Source organism: Dermacentor andersoni, chromosome 9, assembly GCF_023375885.2.
Source record: "Dermacentor andersoni chromosome 9, qqDerAnde1_hic_scaffold, whole genome shotgun sequence".
NCBI classification, from domain to species: Eukaryota; Metazoa; Arthropoda; class Arachnida; order Ixodida; family Ixodidae; genus Dermacentor; species Dermacentor andersoni.
The window spans coordinates 60,573,189-60,594,267 of record NC_092822.1 but is presented as its reverse complement, the minus strand read 5'-3'; the positions used below and the strand labels follow the sequence as shown (position 1 = coordinate 60,594,267).

Below are 21,079 nucleotides of genomic sequence, written 5' to 3'. Positions count from 1 at the left end.
AACAATGGCCTTTTTTTATGCTCGTAAGAGAACGTTTTGCAATAACAACAGGCAATAAAAAGGCACTCTGTCTCCAGGCGCTTCGGTGTCGAGAGACTAAAGATATGGCCATTTTGTGACCGAACGACGCCTCTTTTTCACCCAGGCCTTTCCCCCCTGCCGCTGCTTCGTAGTTTAACCGTCCTTCAGCAAGGCGATGCGCTGCCGGCTACTGCTCGCGACTTTTGCGTCAGTCTGTCTCACTTCCCTGCTCAACCCCGATGCCGTCAGCGCAGCTAATGTCTTCTCGTCGGTGGCACACATGAAGGACCTGATGTCCCTAGAGCGAAGGCTCGTTTCCAAGGTCGGCGACTTCCTACACCGCATGGAAACCAAGCTGGACCACCTGCGCAGGTGGGGAAATGCCAGCGTACTTGACTCTGTGCACTTGTCTAGTTACGCATGATTGTGATTTATTTTGCCATTTTCGTCGTACGTTTTTTGCAGCTTTATGATTACTCACTTGTAGCCTTATACCTTTAACTTTACCTGCCTGTTCGTTAGTCCCTCTTCCCACCATGCCCTGCTGGCCGCCGTTCAAGTTAGCCGCTAAGCTAGAGAGAAATTCCCTGCTACCTTTATTTTCTTCTAAATTAAAGGGGTCCTGAACCACCCCTCGGGCTTGGTGAAAAACACAGTCCACGCATAGCATACTCTGCTGTAAACATCACAGTGAAATATTGGATTCGTGCGCGACGCGTGGAGTTAACAAGCGTAGTGCAAAGTCACCTTTTTCTCATATGCTCTCTTTTCAACAGAAGCCTGTTCCTCACTCTTTTCTGGACCCTTTATTTCGTGATATAGCAGATTACCATACGCGGCTGCTATTGGCCAATGGCTGACATCACTCGAAAAGGGTGTTTGGATCAGTGCCGCTCTTCTTACTTTTACTGTGTATATTTACCGAAGCAGTTTAATAAGCAGGCTGAAGTAAGCTAAATTAATATTTCGAATTTCGATAATAATTACGTACTTCCGGAAGAAGCCGACGATCGTCTGCTCACGCTCGGTTGCAGCCGCCGGCGTCGGAATTCAACAATTGGCCACCTCGCTTATCGGTGTCGTAGCCGTTGTAACATTCGCGGTGCTGGCCGCATTCTCGGTTGTAATCTACAGATCAGATTGCCCCGCTAGCCACGATATCTTTTCTTTTGCCACTCCCTGATTGGCTGCCTAACGCTCAAAAAGCGCGTCGCCGAACGAATAAAACGTCATTGTCTTCCTGGCGCTGCGTGGGTCGTCTCTTCCTTGGGCCGGTCGTCCTGCCGCCCTCGGCGTCTAGCCGTCGAATACGTAACACCGTCTGGTCTCGCTAATTTCGACTAGTTTTGAACACGCGACTAGCCTCGAACCACGCAAAACTTACGGTCAGGCCACATGTACGCTTGCCATCACGCGCTCACTCCTGGTTAAGCGCCTTGGCAGACTCTGCTTCGTATTGACCCATTGATTGAGCTTCAAAATGCGTAAGAGTGATGCGGTTACTATTCGTCGGTCGAGCTGGTGCAGAACAAAGCCGGTCTGCACCGCGTAGCATGACCAGCCCTATCAGCGCGCACTCAAGCCGCGCCGTCCACAAGGCAAACGCTGCCCATGCGCACAGTTGCATGTAGCTGCCGTCTGCTACGTAGCGCAGATAACGCGACTACACTCCGCTATCTCCGCGACACGCCGTTAGCTGAGCGCACTGCAGCTCGCTGAGGAAAACCGCGTTTTTAATGTTCTGAAGTCTTGCGGTAACATCGATAAACAAATTTGAACTGTGCGACACGGTGGCGTGAAGTAGGCGAAGCCTTGTGGGCACGCCGCGCCGTGCCGTAGCCTTCGCAGGGCAAGACATTGAATCAGGAGCGACGCGAAAGGGATGTTTGAACGGCCAATAACTCCGTTTGTGCTGAACGCATTGTAGTACTCTTCGGCGAAGTACTTGTGAAAAATTTTTTTTGAACTTCAGATGCATTTTTAGACTTCGAGGAAAGGAAGTTGGGCCCCTTTAAAGCAACCAGATACAGGTACAACTAAACCTCTACTTAAAGTACTGGAAGGAAGCCAGAAGTTCTTTCATTGAATTGAGAACTTCTGTAAATAGTTAAACAAACAAACACACATACAAACAAACAGAAAACTTTATTCACACAAGACCATACCTGAACCCCTTATACACTTAACACTTATTTCAATCAAGAGCAAATTAAGTGAAACTGCCTGGGTGTAGTCAGCAGAAAGCGCAATGAGTTTCCGCGATCGATTTCTTTAACCCTTGTTTTCTATCCAGAAAATTTGTTAAATAGAGCCGATGTTGAGTTCACACCGGTGATTCGAAGTTTTGATCCCATTAGGGACTAGGAATATTTGTCGGTGCATTTCGACCGCACCTTGTTATATCGCAATTTTTGCAAATTCGGATTTGCTGAATCCATAGATATCAGATCACTGCACTATTCTCTATCGACTGCAGCTTTCTGAACGACTACTACGAAACGAGGGCGACCAAAGACCGGAAGCTGACACCCTCTTCGACCGAGCATGAGTACGACACCCGCATGGCCAGTCGCATCGACCCGTACAACACCATAAAACGGCTGTCGGTCGACTGGAACGAGATAGTGCACCACTTCAGGGTGCCCGACTGGACGGGTGAGTATTCCACATATTTTAGTTATTTACAGGAGTGATTGCACCAGCTTTACACAAAGCCTTCTGCGGGAGTGGGCGACGAGTCGTACTCATTGCGACAAAATTGAAATACTAAGCATATACATACTACAGACCTTTTATTCGGCCGAGTAGGAAAAGGGCGCACGGCGAGCCCTTTCACCTCTCTGGCTTGGGCGAGCTGGCGCGGCGTGGTTTCAATGTGTTGTCGTCGCGTGCTGTGGAACGACTTGGAGATGTTCTAGTTGGTTCTTTGATGAAATTTACTTGATGTCACTTGACACGACGTCGTCGAAGGACGATTGTGTAGTCTCTCGGTGAAGCAGTGATTACAGTACGCGGAAATTTTCTATTCGCTGCTCAAACATACACGACATGCGTCATCAGCCGCGGTGTGTGTTTGCGCTGTGAACTATTCTGTCTCTGTGGGTTTTTACTCGACGAGCAGAAGCGGTGACTATGAATTGCCAGCCTGAATTGGAAAATATTCTCAATAACTGGTGGTCTGGCGTAAGAACTAAAACACAGTTGCGCGATTGTCTGTATCTTAGCGATGTTTAGTAGCGGAATTGCTTTCAAGTTTAATTGGGCAGTATCACGTGCTCCCCTCACTCAATGCCTCACTGGATGCCTGTGAGATATTTTGAAATAAAATAAAAAATAAGAGTGCTCATGTACGGCCGACGTAACGCAGCCCCGAAGGATCTAAGCGGAAATCATTATAAAGTATTTGCGTAAGCCACCACCATGGTTCTCACGCATTTCAAGTATAGTAGACGTGAAATCATTATGTAATGTCTTCGTTAGCCTCCAGTACGAGGCCGATGGCGTTGCTAAACATAGCGGCCACTGCGGTTGGTGAACTAGCATGATACATATAAGCTTCGTGCTGCGACATTGCCTTTTTGCCCGGTAAAGCGCTAATATTCAAAAGGGATAGTGCAAAAATTATCCAATAACTATTTGTGCGGGCACAATTTCCGTAAAGTGGGAGAATGCGTCGTAGAGGACGGGATGAACGAGACCGAAAAAAAATTGTTTTCGTCCTATTTTTCGCAAAAGAAGAAAGACACTTGCTAACATCCCAATAAAACCAAGGATGGTCATGTCGCATTTATGAAGCATGTGCTATATACAGGGTGTTCTTTTTTTAGCTGCACCAAGTTTTTAAGATTAGCAAAATATAAATCCCGATAGCGTTACGTTTACCATTCAAGTGTACGGATTGAAAGCCTCTAGATACAGAGCAATTTACGCACTTACGTGCGTAGTTAGCGAAGTTACGGTAATTGACTTTCTAATTATCAACAATAGGTGGCTACAGCAAATAAGCACTTCGGGGCCCGTCCTCGACAGTACGTATCCCAACAATCAAATTTCGAATAGCGTAATGCATCTGGGAGCTACGCGAAAAATTAATTCCTTTGGCTGGCTCCTTGAAACCGAAACTGGCTGTCAAAAGAGCGTCTGTGTCGTCGATGTCTCCGCCAACCCCCGCCTTCCGTCAAGTCTCCAATGTCACCGCCGGTCCGGCCGGTGAGCAGCTTGCGTTATCGTCTTGCTGTCTGCGGCGTTGGCCTAGTGCTTCAATGCCGGCGGGCCGCCAAATTTACGGCGGGCCCCCAGCCAGTTTCGGTTTCAAGGAGCCTGCCAAGGGGAACTAATTGCAAGCTTCAGTAAGCAAGACGGGTTAAGAAAGACATGTATTCATCGAAGGGGGACAGAGAGCTTCAGACCAGCATCCTCAACACGACTATGCGAGGTCATTTGCGAGTCTCTCATAGTACAGTATGTGTCAGGCTTCCGTAATTTGTTGCGGGCCATAATGTAGCAGATATTGTTACGGAAGGATAAAAGAAGACAGAGGGAGTCTCAACCGAACAAGCACAGAGATGCTGTCGATGTACGTCTCCAACGATCACCGTGACTGGGGCGCCACGCTGGCCTACGTGACGTTCGCGTATAACTGCTCCCGACATGACACCGCAGGATGTTCACCCTTTTATCTTTTGTATGTTCGCGACCCCACATTGCCGTTTGACACTATCCTCCCTTCTCTGCCACATGTTGCAACTCAGTACGCTCGTTAAGTCATCGATCGCGCTCACATGGTACGTCAAGTTGCCCGATCTCGTTTATTAGCCTCGCCGCATATACAAAAACGGCGTTATGACCGTTGCCATCGCGATGTTAAGTTCGCGCCAGGTGCTTGGGTGCTCCTTTGGTCACCATGTCGTCGCGTTGGCCTCTCCCAGAAGCTTCTCTCTCGCTACACAGGGCCTTATGATGTCCTACGTCAACTTACCGACGTAAATTACGAGATTTTGCCACTACAGTTCGATGCATCCTCAGGTGCGACGCCTATTGACGTCGTGCACGTTTTACCGCTGAAGCCATACTTCGCTCGCAATTCGCTCGCAATTCTTCGCCTACCATGCGCCGAGACGGCGCTTTACCAACCGGGAGTCCTGTTACGGAAGGATGAAAGAAGACAGAGGAAGAAGAACATCGCGAGGCGCTGGCTGCTGCGTGTTGTTGGTGGTCAGCCATCTTGTCTACGCTGATTCATCCTGTATATATATTGTAAATACAGTCTTTGTGTACATTTAACATCCACGTAACAATATTGCCCAGTTCACTGATAATACTGTCATTTGTCTGCACGTTTTAGCACAATTCCTATGCGACGGGTACTTTGTTTATACAAGCCATTTGTTCGGCATCAATAGCGGGTGTCTTGGGTTATTTCGGGCTTAATGACTTGGCCTTCCCAGTCCGATCAAGGGCAGCCGTAACGGCCCTAGCGTTGAGTTGATCGTTGACGCCGCACGTTTGTCGAATTAACCGGAAGGTGCCTCAATTCGATCGCTATTCTGCGTCAGCGCATAATTGCCACTTATCTGCAACAAAAAACATGTTCCCACAGTGGGCGGTGTGGTGAAGACCAAGGCTTGAATAGTCTCTTCTGTAAGAGCGTCGTTTCCTGAGGCGCCTGAACATGATTGTACATTCCTTATGCAGACGTTGAACTCGTTTCTTAGCCACAGCAAACGATGATCATGCGTATTGCAGATTGGCGCCTTGTAGCCACATACTGCAAAGGAAGTATAATGAATATTTGCTTTAAAGTTTTCAGAAAATAAATGGTGGCACCCGCTTCCTCAAAATCATACAGGGCGCTATCTTCACGGTAATTCTCCTGGAGGTGTTCTAGCGCTGCACAAACCTGCCGTAAGCACACTTGAACAGCGCGCAGCACATTTTGCTTTTCGAGATTCGATATATACGCGTTTCCTTGTCAGGTCTCGAGAGAGGTTCACGCTCATCGGCTTCTGGTACTCGTACACCTTCTGCGTGTATGCAGAAGCTGTGCGCTTATAACGTCACAGTCATACATGAGCTGCCTTTCGAGGAACTGACTTCGCACATCTTTTATCGCATGACACGGGTCACGGACAGTGGCGTAGCCAGAAATTTCGTTCGGGGGGGGCTCACATTGCAGCTCGGTCTCCTCCTTAAGAGCAAGCTTTAGCTCGCGTGCTCGTATCTAAATACATGTAGAAGGAGAATTCGTTTTTCTCGGCAACCAATGCACCAAATTTGACACGGTTTGTTGCATTTAAAAGAAAAACTTAAATTCTAGTGACTGCTGGTTTCGAGTTTTTCATTTAGGTTCTCAATTATTTATTAAAAATTGACCAAAATCGCAAATTTTCAGGAACCTAAACTGTCAAGCTTAAAACTATGTAACTCAGCAATGTAAAATGCTATCGCAATTCTGTGAATTGCACCTAATAGTACATCTACACCGGACAAAATTTCTATGTTACACGTGAATCTCCAAAAATGTAGCATTATGGAAATATGGCTTTCGCAGAATCCTTGTACACAACGTAACCAATTCACGTAAGATATGAATTGACACACCAAATTTGTCCGCTTTGACTGTTATAATAGATGCCGTTTACTGAACAGCGACATGTGTGCTTGTTGCACAGCTATTGGTTGGTAAACATAGTGCTTTTATTTTTTTTTACTTTCGAGTTTTTCAAAATATTTAAACAATGTTCAGGCCCTAAATCAAAATTCCGCTTCCAACAGACACTAGAATTTAACTTTCTCTCTCAAATGCAACAAATTTCATTAAAAGCGACCCGGGGGTTATCACAAAAAAGCGTTTTAGCGTTTTACATGTATTTGAATAGGCCGCGTCGGAGTTGGGCGCGAGCTAAAGCTTCCTATTAAACAATTTGTCTGGGGATCAAATACATCACTAATAACTGCATTGTCATTACTAAAGATGCTGCAAACGAATTCTAGAACGCTGCGCACTATCAAAACAAGTAAAATATGTATATTTTTATAAAAGAATATGCTTGTATGTGCCAAAAATTGTGTCCAAAATAACCGATATCAATGCTTCCGTGTTTTTTCTCTATTTAATAAGTAAATAAAATATCGCGCGAACTTTAGAACTATATCAGTTCGAAACCAGCAAGGCAATGCATGCCGCTGATATGAAAAATGTAAAGGCCATGAAATTAGCAAGCTGAGGATGAATATTCTAATGAAACTTTGTCATTCAGGAACCTTGTTTGGATTCTTATACATATGCATCGGCCAGTGAAAAATCTCAATGACGCTGTCATTTGTCCCAATGTATTGCGCAGGAGCAGCTGTCACCGGTCGTGTATCGTGGGTAATTGCACCGAAATTATAGCCGCAACAGAGAGCACGTATAAAAAGCAGGAGTTCTGCAAAATAAACGAGGGCGAGTCAAATGAAAGTTAGCCAATGTGAATATATGACAAACGGGGTACTTTTTTTAAATGTAGTCTCCTTGATCATATAGACATTCGTCCCGTTGTCTAACGAGTCGCGTGATTCCCGTCTCATTAAATTCCTTGGGTTGCTGCTTCAAAAAGTCTGCAACTGGCTCTTTCACGTCATCGTCCGACACGAATCTGTTTCGCTTGAGCTGCTTTTTTTCAAATGCTCCAAAAAGTGGAAGTCGCAAGGCGACAGGTCTGGGTTGTATGGCGGATGTTGCAGCGTTTCCCACTTGAACATTGCCAGTTTTGTATTAACCACATCAGCGACGTGGGGACGGCATTGTCGTGGAACAAGATGACCCCATTCGTCAATTTTCCACGTAATTCGTTCTTGATTGTGACACGCAGCCAATCTGGCGCTTTACAATAGCGAAACAAATTGATAGTCTCTCAAGATTTAGCAAATTCTATCAGTTATGACCCCTGACGATCACAAAATAAAAGTCAACAACACCTTTGCGGCGGAAATGATGGCCTTTCCTTTCTTGGGGGTGGTGAATTCGAATGTTTCCACTGTAAGCTTTGCTGTCGTGTTTCAGTCTCGTAGAAGTGGCACCATGGTTCGTCCCCGATCACAATTGGAGACAAGAAGTCGTCACCCTTATTGTGATACCGGATCAGATGAGTCAAGGCAGCGCTGAACTTCTCCATCTTCTGGCGGTAGTTCAAAATCTTGGGCAACCATCGCGCACACAAGAGCGGATAACCGAGATGTTCATGAATTATGGCGTGAACCGAACCGTGACTGATGTTCAGACGCTCTGCCAGTTCATCGATGCTTATCCTCCGTTCTTGTCTCATCAGCTCATCAACCTTTGCAATTTCGTTAGGGGTGATTGCACGATGGCTTTGGCCCGACCTTGGATTGCGCTTGCAACTTTCACGTCCTTCTTTTAACCGTCTGCGCGAACGCTTCACAGTGGCCCATGAAATGCAATGTTCAACGTACACGGCAGCCATACGGCGACTAATTTCTTTTTGGGAAATACCTTCAGCTGTCCAAAACGTCAGGACACCACGCTGCTCAACTTCTAGAGCGTCCATTATGTCCATGTCCATTATGTCCAACCATGTTCAACCCAGTGGATGACAGCATTAAACAACCTTAATACTCACAGCTGCGTGTCACTTTTGTAATAGAGAGATGCCTCTGTGTCACGTGCATGCCTCGCAGATAATGGACCGAACAATTATTGCGCGGGGTGGGTTGGCTCGCTTTCATTTTACTCGCCTTCGTACATTAGAAATGCGAAGATACAGTGGAATACACCAATGCGAAGATACAGTTTGATAAAAGGCAAAAACTTGTCGCTGGAAACAAAGTTCACTGCAGGTATACACATAACCCCGCAACAAGATATATAAATATACGTATAAGTCTCCAATAAATCTACGTATCTAAAAAAAAGTCACTGTATACAATGCGTCAAACAAGGCAAATGAACATGTTGCGCAATTAGAGATTCACAGAATCCTAGATCCCACCCCCATTCCATCCGCTCCCCCCGATGTGTCGCGGGCGACAGAAGTAGGCGCGCTTGCTCCCCGTTTTTCTCTTTTGCGCACATAAGACTGAGCCACCATAGTCGTCTCACCCATTCCCCCCCCCCATCCCCCTCCCTACGCTTTCATTCGCACATTCAGCATGCGGCGCGCGGTCACGATGTTAACGCCCTTGGACTTTATACGAAACATGAGGGCGACGGCAACGGCAGTAATGCGCCTGGAGTGTCCATATAATTGCTATCGCAATACTATATAGTAAAACTATCCGGCAACTGAAGCGTCCCGTGGCCCATTACTGTCCGCAAAAGAAGTAGAAAAATCGAACTTTCACGATACGACAATTCGCTGCGCCACAGCAGTCTTTTTTTTTATTTTGTGGGGCTGGCGCACCGAAATGAAAAAGCGCAAAGTATGTTGGCCACAATCGAATGTCTACTTATCGAAAGAATATCGAAAGAAACGTGAGACGCTTGGTCCACCGAGAACCATACGCATACTGCTCGGTATCCTACACTGGCGAGACAAGACTTTCCGGAGAGGTTACGCTCAAGCGAACGCGGTGCAATCCGTCGAGTCCCCACAGTGATGACAACGAGCGACGATAGTTTCTTTTTCTCGTCTGCTAGCCAGAAAGTGCCCAAAACATTGCCAGGAGAAAGTCGACTCGGCCAGAGAAAAGCGAACGCGCACCGAAGTGCGCCGCGCGGTGGTGGGAGCAAAACGAGAAAAACGCATGCGCTCTGGCGGCCTCTTGCAGCCCGCGGGTAGGGTAGTGAGGACAAAAAAATTGAAGAGGCTCAATGGGTCCTCGCGAATAAAAGTCGAAGTAGAAAAAATAAATAAGAACGAAGTTACCTTGGCTGACTTTAGTGTCTTTGACGCGGATGCTTTAGCGTAGGCGAAAAAAAAAAATGATATTTTTTTTATGTGTCATGACGGCACAAATTAACCACCACAACGCTTCATCTCATCCGACCTCGCTGCTGGTTTTGTCAACTTGTCTGATAGTGTGTTGATTTGGCTTGTCTCGTTGTATGGTCCGATGCAAGACCATAGAATAAAGAACCAGTAAGACTTTAGAAAAGTCAATGCACCTTTGGCGTCCATTATTTACAGTAACATAAAACCCACAAAGTTCCGCAATTGAAAATCTAAAGCACAACTTTGGAAATGTCAATGCACCTTTCACATCAAAAGTTTATGAGAACTTTATACCCATAAATTTCGGAATTGACATCCATGCGCTGCGTAGATTCCGCGGCCTCTGCAAGATGCCGTGGCGAGCCCGTTCGCCATCAAAACGCCCTTGAAACTTTGTGCTCGGATGGGGCTGCTTGGCGTTATGTGACTCCCGGTGCATGGGCGCTGCCGTGAAATCCAGCCCAAGTTCGCAAGGTTCGCGCTGAAATGTCTTTTCGAGCGTGAAAAAGACACTCTAGAGAAAATTCAGAATGATTTCCGGCCCCGGGGATTGCTTGGGTGGGCGGTGCATGGACAGCACGAAAAAATTTCGGGGGGGGCTGAAGCCCCATAAGCCCCCCCCCCCCCTGGCTACGCCCCTGGTCACGGAAGACGTGGGTTCGTGCCCCACTTGCGACCAGATGTTTTTTCATCCAATTTCATCACGCAATATGGCGGTGCCCGTAAAGAAAGGTGTATATAGTCTCAAATGTGTCACACAGCAAGCAACGATGTGCCTTACAGTAGATAAGCAAAATTGAAGCAATAACTGCGAGGCACAGATATCAAAAAATAAAATTAAGAGAATGCTAACTACACAGTTTCATAAGAAGGCAAAAAACAAAGATACTAAGGACAACACAGGAGAAATTACTTGCGGCCGCAATTGTCGTCTGCCTCTCAATTATGCCCGCATAAGATCGCTATCGCGCTCACCTATCACGGTTTTCAGCATGCTTCCAGTAACGACTACATCTTCACTGCAGATCGAAAAATTCTGATAAAAAATGTTCCACGGCATTTTCCGCGTTGCCAATTTATGATTAGACACTCTGACCGGTAAGCTTTCCATTACATTAAAAAGAATGGGTACCATAAAAATTGGTTGTCAGTCCCTCTAAGGCAGATTTTAGAGCAGCCCCGGAGACCGCACAGCATATAGAGACACATAAAACAAGACTTAAGCAATCGCACACGTTGAACGCACTGCGCCAATTGCATGAAGTTTTTGTAAGAAATATGTTAAACCGTGCGTACATGTAGGTGTAACTTTAGCCCCATTGAGTCCAGGTGTACGCATGCGCGTAGACGATTTGTTTATTGTAATTATTTTTTCCTAATGGTGGGAAGAAAAAAAATACCACGTACATTTAGATTTGGGCAAATGGAACTTATGTGTACCGAATGGGAGTCGGTTTCACTTCTATGTCTTAATCAGTGCTACACATGACCACGGTGCTGAGTGCACTACCGTGGATGACTATATGATCGAATAAATGTTCGACCTTCCGCAATCTGTCAGAAATAGCGAAAGAATGTTTTTTTTTCTCCTTTCTCGTAATGCCTGCAGCCAATATATGCGCCAACCTGTGCATGTGCTTTGCACTAGTAATTAAATTCTTTCTAGATTAAAAGAAGACGCGAAACGTCTGGCTGTACGATAGGCCAATATTTAATTACTCCTTAATTATTAAAGCTCACTAGAACATACACGAAGCCTCTTCCTATTACCTTAACTCTTTTTGAATTGAGTCTGCAGTGCCTCAGAATAACATCGTGCAGCTTCGACACACTTATCGACATTTCAGCGTAATAACTAATGACTCATGCGGGTTGGTGGTGTGCCCGTGTTACTCGTCCTTTTCCTCAATTTTCCCGAAGCAAGTCCGCTTTGCCGTGCTGAAAGAAGTGCCAGAGTTCGCGTGCTTGACTTGTCGCGCGTGTCGTCGCTCTCAAATGGCAGAGATCGAGAAGCTGATGATGGAGTCGAACGACACGTTCCCGCGCCCTAGCGACCTGCTGGACGCCGGCGAGGCGCTCGTCCTCATACAGAAGATCTACCGTCTCAACCCCACCGACATGACCAAGGGAGTCATCATGGGACACAAGGCAACGTCGCAGTTGACAGGTACGCGTGCCATAAGTTAGCCTCTTGGTTTCGCTAACCAATTGCTGGGTTCCAGTTCAGGTGGATGACATTGTTAAATGCGAAGCATTTCTTTCGAACATTTGCCACTTTGACAGTGTATATTTGTCGATCTATGTAGCCGCCTGCGTCTTCGTGCTCTCATGGTCGTTTTGTTGACTTGCGAGGTACCAAAATTGGCATAGTATGACAAGAGTGTAGACGAACATAAATGATAGATCATGACAAGAATGTCATGACATGTGTGTCATGTAGGTGATGAAACAGCGGCCTACGTTTTGGTATGTGCCAAAATTCGCATAGAAAGACAAGAGCGTATGACAAACATAAATGATCGGCCACGACATGAATATCATGATATGTATGTCATGTAGGTCATGAAACAGCAGCCTGCGTCTTGGTGCTCTCACGCACGTTTCGTTAACTTCATACGTACCAAAATTCGCATAATATGACAAGAGTGTATGACGAAGATAAATGTTACTTCACGACATGAATGTCCTCATGTCCGTGCCATGCAGGTCATGAAATAGCCACCTACGTCTCGGTGCTCTCATGCACGTTTCGTTAACTTGATACGTACAAAAATTGGCATAATATGATAAGTGTGTATGACGAACATAAATGATAGTTCACGACACGAATTTACTGACATGCGTGTCATGTAGGTCATGAAACAGCCGCCTACGTTTTCTTGCTCTCATAGTCGTTTCGTTAACATCGTGGGCTCCCCGAAGACTGCTTTGCATAAACGCGATTCCCACAGGGCGTGGGATCTGCCGGCTCTGTTTATATAATTTTGTTCTTCAGTGCAGGGCAACCATTTGTTCGCTAAGAAATGTTCTCATTGAGTTACAAAACTCCAAAATGGAGACATATCCGAACTAAAAGAGTTGTACCATGCAACATACTTTTTGCGACTTTTCTATACACTCAATTTTGCATTGCATTAAAGAAAGTGAGGGGTACCATGAAAATTGGTTGTCAGTCCCTTTAAGGCGGATTTTAGAGCAGCCCCAGAGACCCCACAGCACAGTTTAGATTTTTTTGTATTCTCGTCGGAGAAAGGACATGCATAGCAAATGCATAAAGGTTATCAAGGACTAAGCCTGGTTAGGTGTGCTACACGGAAAAATTATTCGCAAGATATGAAAAATAAGAGAAATAAGGAGAGGAAATGGAACCAGAGTACTCGACACTACACTTCTCATCCCTTCACAAAGGCAGCCAATCAGGGCGATTAGCTTCAAAGTTCGAAGCATCTCATAATTTTTTTTTCTTGACCAAAATATGCTTGTCCAGCGAGTGTCTGAAGATCACGCTTTCTTACGCGAACTTTTTTAAAAGGGCAGGAGGGGTGTATTGTGAGGCCGGGGCGAAACACCAAATAAGATGAGTGGGTAGTATCAACGCAAGTTGACGCAATCAACGTGCTTCAACAGTGTACTCACAGGTTCCGTTTGCCAAAGCGTTGCCTTCCCGTTTTTACCCCCAATGCGCAGCGCGAGACTGTCTGTACTTCGGCCAGCTGCTTTACAGCAAGTCTGACTTCGAGGACGCCACCAAGTGGTTCGAAGAGGCACTCGCAAGGCTGAGCCTCGAGAAGCAGCCCTCCATCCCGGCAAAGACAGTGCACGATTACCTCAACAGCAGTCTCGAACAGGTAGGCCCCGCTCAACACGTGACTGTGCCTGTACTCGCATCCTCAAGGAACGTAACACCATTTCCTAGGGAAGGAACATGTGGCAAAAAAGAATTAATTATGAATTTAACGACACTCGCACACAACAAAAAATATTCTTCAGCCCTCCCACTCTATGAAATACGACAAGCAGCGAAGCTGTGGTGTGTTTTACCTCAATCGACGCACCTATGTATATAAAGGTATTATTCCTATTATTATTATTATTATCATTATTATTATTATTATTATTATTATTATTATTATTATTATTATTATTATTATTATTATTATTACAAACACGGGGTTGTCTGTTTCCCTCCCGTAGAAGCCTATGTATTGACAGCCAGACAGGAATTCCATAATATTTACAACTTCACTGTGAACTAGCTAATTATGACAAGCAAATGAAGCTCTGCATTATAATAGATACCTGGATTAGACTGAGAGCTATGTAGCATTCGCGAGAAACTGGAGAGGGAATTTTTTTCGTGTAGATGCGACGCGTAGACGGACGGACATCGACCTCCGCCAGAGGGTAGCTATACACAGCTTCGCTCTAAAAAAAAGTTGGAATGTGATTCAAACTTCTGTTGAAGTCGATAAAAGACAAAGTGTTCGTGAGATAGTTAGGATTGTGGATGAGGTGCGTGAAGCATAACCTATTCTGCGAGGTCCGTAGCTTCTAAACCGGCAGCGTCTGCATCTTCGACCAGAGGCACAGCGTTTCAATGACAGCGTCTCAAAACGCCACCTTTCACGAGACAAACGAGCGTGAGAAAGTGCACTGTACCACAAGTGCCCCTACATATATTAAGTACCACAGGTACCACCGCTACCAGATCTATCTTCGGGAGATATTTAGCTGGCGAAATCTCCGAGATCGGCCCACGAAGCAGACTAGAAACGTGACCGATACAGAAGAGGAATGGTAGCTCGCCAAGGAACTCATTGTCTTTAAAACAAGCCGGCGGAAGCAGCGGACCTCGGCACGTCGAGTCACGTGATGCGTTGCCAAGGCTACGGCGCAGCTGCGGTCAAATGAAGGTCAAATTGTTGGCGACGGCGAAACTCGGCTCGATGCGGTTAGTAGAGTTCTCGCTTTAAAATCTTTGAGGTCGCTGAAGCTTCGCCTTTAAGAGTAGAACGCCCAATATTATTGAAAGATCCCTGACTGCTTTTCACGCTTCCCGGCAACTGCAGCTTATGTAACCGTAATGTTTACCGGGAAACGCTGGCGGCGAACGCTACGCACGAAGGCAAGCTTTTTGGTAGAAACGCGGCTTCTTGCGTGAGACGATCTCCTGTTTCTGTTTGATATTTCAGTCTGAGAAGTTCTAACGCAAGAGGTACGTGCTGTTGGTTTTCTTTTACATGACATTTGTCTTTGCGTTGTTACTCTCAAAATTGCGAGGGATACCTTTGTAAGGAAAGAAAGACAAGGTATGAGCAACTTTGGTGATAAAAGAGTGGTTGGGTATGCGTGGTTAGAAATGATCTTTGCCGAAACGATGGTCAACGCTGGGCGCGGGACACCGACGCCGGATTTTCTGCAACACGCGGCACTTAACGGTATCGCGTTAAAGCGCCGTTTGCGTCAGACTGCTGTCGTAATTAAAGCGTTCATTATTTTGTCGCGAAGAAAATTGATGCCAGAAAGACACTCCTAATATCGTTCCACATCATCGTCATCAGCCTTTTTTATGTCCACTGCAGGACGAAGGCCTCTCCCTGCGATATCCAATTACCCCTGTCCTGCTCCAACCGATTCCAACTAGCGCCCGCGAATTTCCTAATTCCATCGCTTCACCTATAGTCTTCTGCCGTCCTTGACTTCGTTTCCCTTCTCTTGGTATCCATTCTGTAACCCTAATGGCCCAACGGTTGTCTAAGCTGCGCATTATATGAGCCGCTCAACCCTTTTTCTTTCTTTTAATGTCAATTAGAATATTGTCTGTAGACGTTAGCTCTCTGATCCAAACCGCTCTTTTTCTCTCTCTTGACGCTATGCCTAGCATTCTTCGTTCCATCGCTCTCTGCGCGGTCCTTGACTTGCTCTCAAGCTTCTTTGTCAGTCCCCAAGTCTTTGCCCCGTATGTCACATAATTTTCACTAATTCAGTATAAATTTTTTGCGAATAGGTTCCATTAAGTCGGTGCAACCTTTGTAGAACTAGATTAACATTTTCCGCTTATTCAGGATTACGTGGAGTAATGTTAAAGGTGATATACAGTAACAATTGCAACAAGTTCAACCAAGACCCGATCTTCAAGGACATTCATTGCACACAAATTCGACTTAGTACGCAAAACATTACTAGAAATGTGTTCCACTTGATGGAACACATTTCCACGAAGTACGATGGTGGTACGGTGGTGGTACGAGAAGATTAAATGTATAAGAAAGTGTGGAACGTGTAAACATTTTGGTAATATTGAGATGCATTTTGAGCCTCCGACACTGTTTCTGGCAGGGTCATGGACGCTTTCGTTAACCATGGAGTATTGGTGCAATAACCATGCAGCGGAGAAGTGACGTACTTTCTTATTTATCTTATTCCGACTGGTTCTCCTACGGCGCCACTGATTATTATCACGCGTTCTCAAATGCTACGGAAGTTATGCCTGCATTCATTTCTTTACATTGCCTTGTTCTCTCCTTCTACGTTACTGCGCGTAAGCATTCCTTTAGGACTAGGAAATGTGTACAACATTTATTTAACGCCGTGGGAATCTTGCATGAAAAAAAAAACAGCTCATTACCTCAGACAATGCGTGAAACATGTGTTTGATAAAAAAAAAAGCTGCTTGGCACGTTTTTCTCCTATCCGTAGCTGCTTGTCTAGACAATGCGAGTTAGCTAAGGGTTCGTTCCACGTGTTCGAACTGTCGTTACCTTGTTAAACTGCTTTGGCAAACTTGTTTTACAACTCTCTCACGAGCATAGCCTGTCTGCTAGCATTAGTTGCCTTCATGTAAATCGCTCTCAACCGTACTACCATTTCATGACCTCCGCTACACCGAAACAGATCTTGAATTATGTGGTTTTACGTGCCAAAATCGGGATTTGGATTAGGAGGCACACCGTTGTGGAGGACTCCGGATTAATTGTGACCACGTGGGGATATTTAACACGCCCCCAATGCCCGGAACACGGGCGTTCTTGCATTTCGTTCCCATCGAAATGCGGCCGCCGCGGCCGGGATTCGATCCGGAGACCTTGTGCTTAGCAGCGCAACACCAAAGCCGCTAAAGCCACGACTCCGGGTGAAACAGCTCTCTAGTTCGAAGACAAAGCAACACGCCTTATTTTATAAGCTTTACAGCGTAAGCTATTATAGACTCATTCTAATAGTCGTTTCGGTTGGCGATTGTGTCCGGCCCCTCTTCCGCCGGTGTCCGTTGCAGCTATCGCCTGGAATTAGAAAAAAAAAAAAAATGAGCCAGCTCCTGCCGGGATTGAACCCGGGCCAGCTGCGTTGGAGTCAGCTAGTCTATCACTGAGTCATGCCACTTTTTTTTCTTTATCTCCAGCTTGGCTACAAGCCTAAAAGGAGTTTTTTGATCACAAGTCACACCCGTTTAATATGCCTGTGCTAAAATACCCAGCGTTGACACCACATCTTTATCACAGTCAATCGTCTTGCACATATCACGTACTTTCACAACCATCTCCAGAAATTATTAGTACACAGATCGGCCTTTAACATCACAGTGTCTATATACTAACGGACTACCCCAGACTGCGTGCAGCCCGAGTAAAAAGATGACGCCCAGTTGTTCAAAATCGCGTTCAGGCGGTAAAAAAACGAATGCCACGTGGATTGAGGGGTAGGTCTGTCTTTAAAGTTCTCTGTATTATATCCCAAAAGAATGTAGCATTGTTACAATCAATGGAAACGTGTTCGATCGTTTCAGCTCTTGTTGCACAAAAGCATCTGCTTTCCCATAGCACATAAATCCCTCTTTCTTCTAACCACGCCTTTAACAGTTACGGTCCCCGTGCGAAGATTGAAAAAGAAATGTTTTAACGTTCGCCGGCATCCACCGTTCGCCACCGCTTGCTAGCATGGAGCGGAAGAATGCCCTCGAAACGCTTCCCAGCGCGCGACGAGACAGGTAGTGTGACGTGCGCGCTGCGTAGCGTCGATACGTGCACATTTTGCATCGCGCTTGCATATTATTGCAACAGGTAGAACGCCATGCAGCAGGTGCACAGATGGCGGTACAATGCGATTAAACAAGGTTTGCGAAAGAAAAAGAACTTTAAGAAGATGTACACAACAATACTGGAATATATATATATATATATATATATATATATATATATATATATATTGTGTACCTGTATAAAAAAGCTGGCTAGGTGACTATGCCACCGTCCCTTTTCAAAGGGGATGCTAATAAATCATCATCATGCATCATCATCATTAGCATTGTATCATGCCACTTGCCCTGCTATGTGAGATACGCGTCGCGTAGTGTCTATACGTGCGGCCTTTGCATTGCAGCTACATATAGTGACAGTTACCAGGTGACACCAGGGGACACACCATGTAGCAGTTGCATAGGTATCGGTACAATGTATATAGAGAAATGTTAAGCGAGAAAATGAACATTATGGCGATGTATAAATATTGATTTAATGAAGAACATGTATGGCATACCTGATTTATTCAAGCGGGCTAGGTGACTGTTTGTCACCCTGCGTTTCAAAGGAAATGCCAATAAATCATCATCATTAGCATCGTATCGTGCCTCCTGACACGCGACTATGAGTGCCGCGTAACGTCGAGACGTAGAAACATTTCATTGCAATTCCGTTATATTGTACCAGATGTCCCAATAGGCAGCAGTTGCATATGTCAGTTGAACGCTGCATGTAGCTGGATCTGGTTAAATCAAGCGGGCTAGGTGGCTATTTGTCAGCCCCTTTTCGAAGGCGACGCCAAAAAACTATCATCATCATCAACTTTGCGTGCCATAAGTCAAGAGATGTGACATGCGTACCGCGTAATATTCATACCTGTGCACACATTACGGTGCGTCTTCGCAACGTACGGACCGCTTCTGAAGAAGCAAATCGTAGAGCCACGCGAACGACTGCAGCCAAGCAACGTCGGGCTCGGCAGACCCGCTGTGCAGAGAGAGCAGCACAAGCCGATAGCCACCGTCGACGCCGGGCGGACAGTTCAGATCGTTCTCGTCAAAACGACGCGAACAGAATTCGCCGCGTAGAGCTTGTAGTTCGTGGTGCCGAAAATGGAGCTCATATGGAGCCGCACCTCCAGCTTACGCTGTGACTATGCTGCGTGTGGCGTGCGAGCCCGCCACTTTTTTTCTTTTCATTTCACGAGCGCAATATAAAATAGAAAGAAACCTTTCATGTAAAACCGAAACAGTAAAGCTGTTTGTTGGCGATGAATTGTCCGTTGAGATTGTTTATTGCCTATGCATTTTCAGCGCGTATTCTATTAGGGCGTTTTAGATTTTCCGCAAGCAAAGTTAACGGACGTCAAGCACCAGGTTTTTTAAAAAGCAGGGGAAAAATATGTACAGAAGAACCGCGAAAGAGTAGAAAAGCACGCAAGCCGGGCGTGGTACTTTGCGTACGCAAAGGTCTCCTTCGGTACCCAAACCCGGTTTGCGTACGCAAAATCTAAAGCTCCCTATTGTATTGTGTAAGCAGCTAGCCATAGTTTCTCTGAAATGATTAGCATTACTTTTTATCGCTTTCTCAGCTGAGCGTGAACGAACTAACCAACAGCGCGACAAACATTCGTCTGGTCAGGTAACGTGTTATAAAAAGCAAATGGTTGCGGTCATGCACGAATTCAAAAGGTAGAGGAAGTATCGCAATCCCAGCGGGTTCCTTGTTTGCAGCTCAGTAGACAGTATACGTCGTCGTCACTTGAAGTACCAGCACGGTCGATGTCGACGAAAATTTATTTAGGTCACTCTCCACGGAAGATTTTCTTTTCAGTTCGAAGTGCAACAAGAGGTATTACTTCCATTAAAGCGGTGTGTATGGAGCACAATTATTATTTTTCTTGCGTTTTCCGTACGAGAATATGAAATGTATGGTGCATTCCTGTACAAGATGCGTCGAGAATCCCATCAAAAATCTGCGCAATGTGGGTATGAAATGATTTCAAGGCCACACTGAAATGTGTCAGTGGATATGTCTCGTTCGTTCTCGCATAAGCTCGCAGCGTAATTATTTAAACCCTGCCATGAGTCTGATATACGTTTACTCTTGTCTAGCTGGAGGAAGAACAGCGGACCGGCACCGGTAAGTGGCACACCTACGTCATCGTTTTATTGTTTGAAAAGGAGAAATTGCAACTCTTCTCACTGGTGGAGATTTGGAGTTGTCTTCGCTTTCTAGTTTAGTCGTGTAAACATCGTTCAATCAAGAATTGAATGCGATTAAACTTGCGAACGCAGTCGTATAGTTATAGAACTTTGCACCCATGGCAACCTTATCCTCTTTTTAACAATCTTCATTATATATATATATATATATATATATATATATATATATATATATATATATATATATATATATATATGTGTGTGTGTGTGTGTGTGTGTGTGTGTGTGTGTGTGTGTGTGTGTGTGTGTGTGTGTGTGTGTGTGTGTGTGTGTGTGTGCGTGTGTGTGTGTGTGTGTGTGTGTGTGTGCGCGTGTGTGTGTGTGCGTGCGTGCGTGTGCGTGTGTGTGTGTGTGTGTGCGTGTGTGTGTGTGTGTGTGTGTGTGTGTGTGTGTGTGTGTGCGCGTGTGTGTGTTGCTGTAGAAGAGAAAGGGAGATAGCTGACATATCTTTCTACCTGCATATGATATTACCAAAGCAGAGAAAGAAATAAACAGAACTAATTCCAATTTATATTACAAAACTCTGCCCTTTAAGGAATCCACGAACGCAGACTTTGTGAATAAGGGAACCGGGCATACTCATTCAGGGAAGCGGAAGAAATTTACATTTTTTAAATATTAACGCTGCCAGCTGACGCCAACTAATTACCATACCACGGTAACTTCTCAGATTTTAATGTTTTTGCCGGCGCTCTACCGAAGGCGTTCTCATCGCCTTCATACTTCCTCCCCCACCCCCATTTCGCCCCCCTCCCAAGCATTACAGAGAGGCAAAACATATCTATGCCCACGATAGTTGCTATCTTCGAAAAGGCGCTTGTACGTGACCCGGAGTAAAATGCAGACACGAAAAGTCGCGAACGACTCAACCCTGCGTGCGTAACCC

General features: G+C 45.5%; 1 protein-coding gene across 3 annotated transcripts in view; it reads left to right on the top strand.

Moving 5' to 3' along the window:
- Positions 1 to 198: 198 nt before the first annotated feature.
- LOC126528550 (prolyl 4-hydroxylase subunit alpha-2-like) overlaps positions 199 to 21,079 on the top strand; it is a 43,224-nt gene continuing 22,343 nt past the window's right edge. For all 3 annotated transcript variants that reach the window (XM_055069121.1, XM_055069120.1, XM_055069119.1), the window contains exons 1-5: positions 199 to 393; positions 2,498 to 2,676; positions 11,956 to 12,120; positions 13,641 to 13,801; positions 20,083 to 20,110. In XM_055069121.1, coding sequence (XP_054925096.1) covers positions 302 to 393; positions 2,498 to 2,676; positions 11,956 to 12,120; positions 13,641 to 13,801; positions 20,083 to 20,110 — 625 coding nt within the window. In that variant the 5' untranslated portion in view covers positions 199 to 301. The remainder of the gene's footprint in view (positions 394 to 2,497; positions 2,677 to 11,955; positions 12,121 to 13,640; positions 13,802 to 20,082; positions 20,111 to 21,079) is intronic.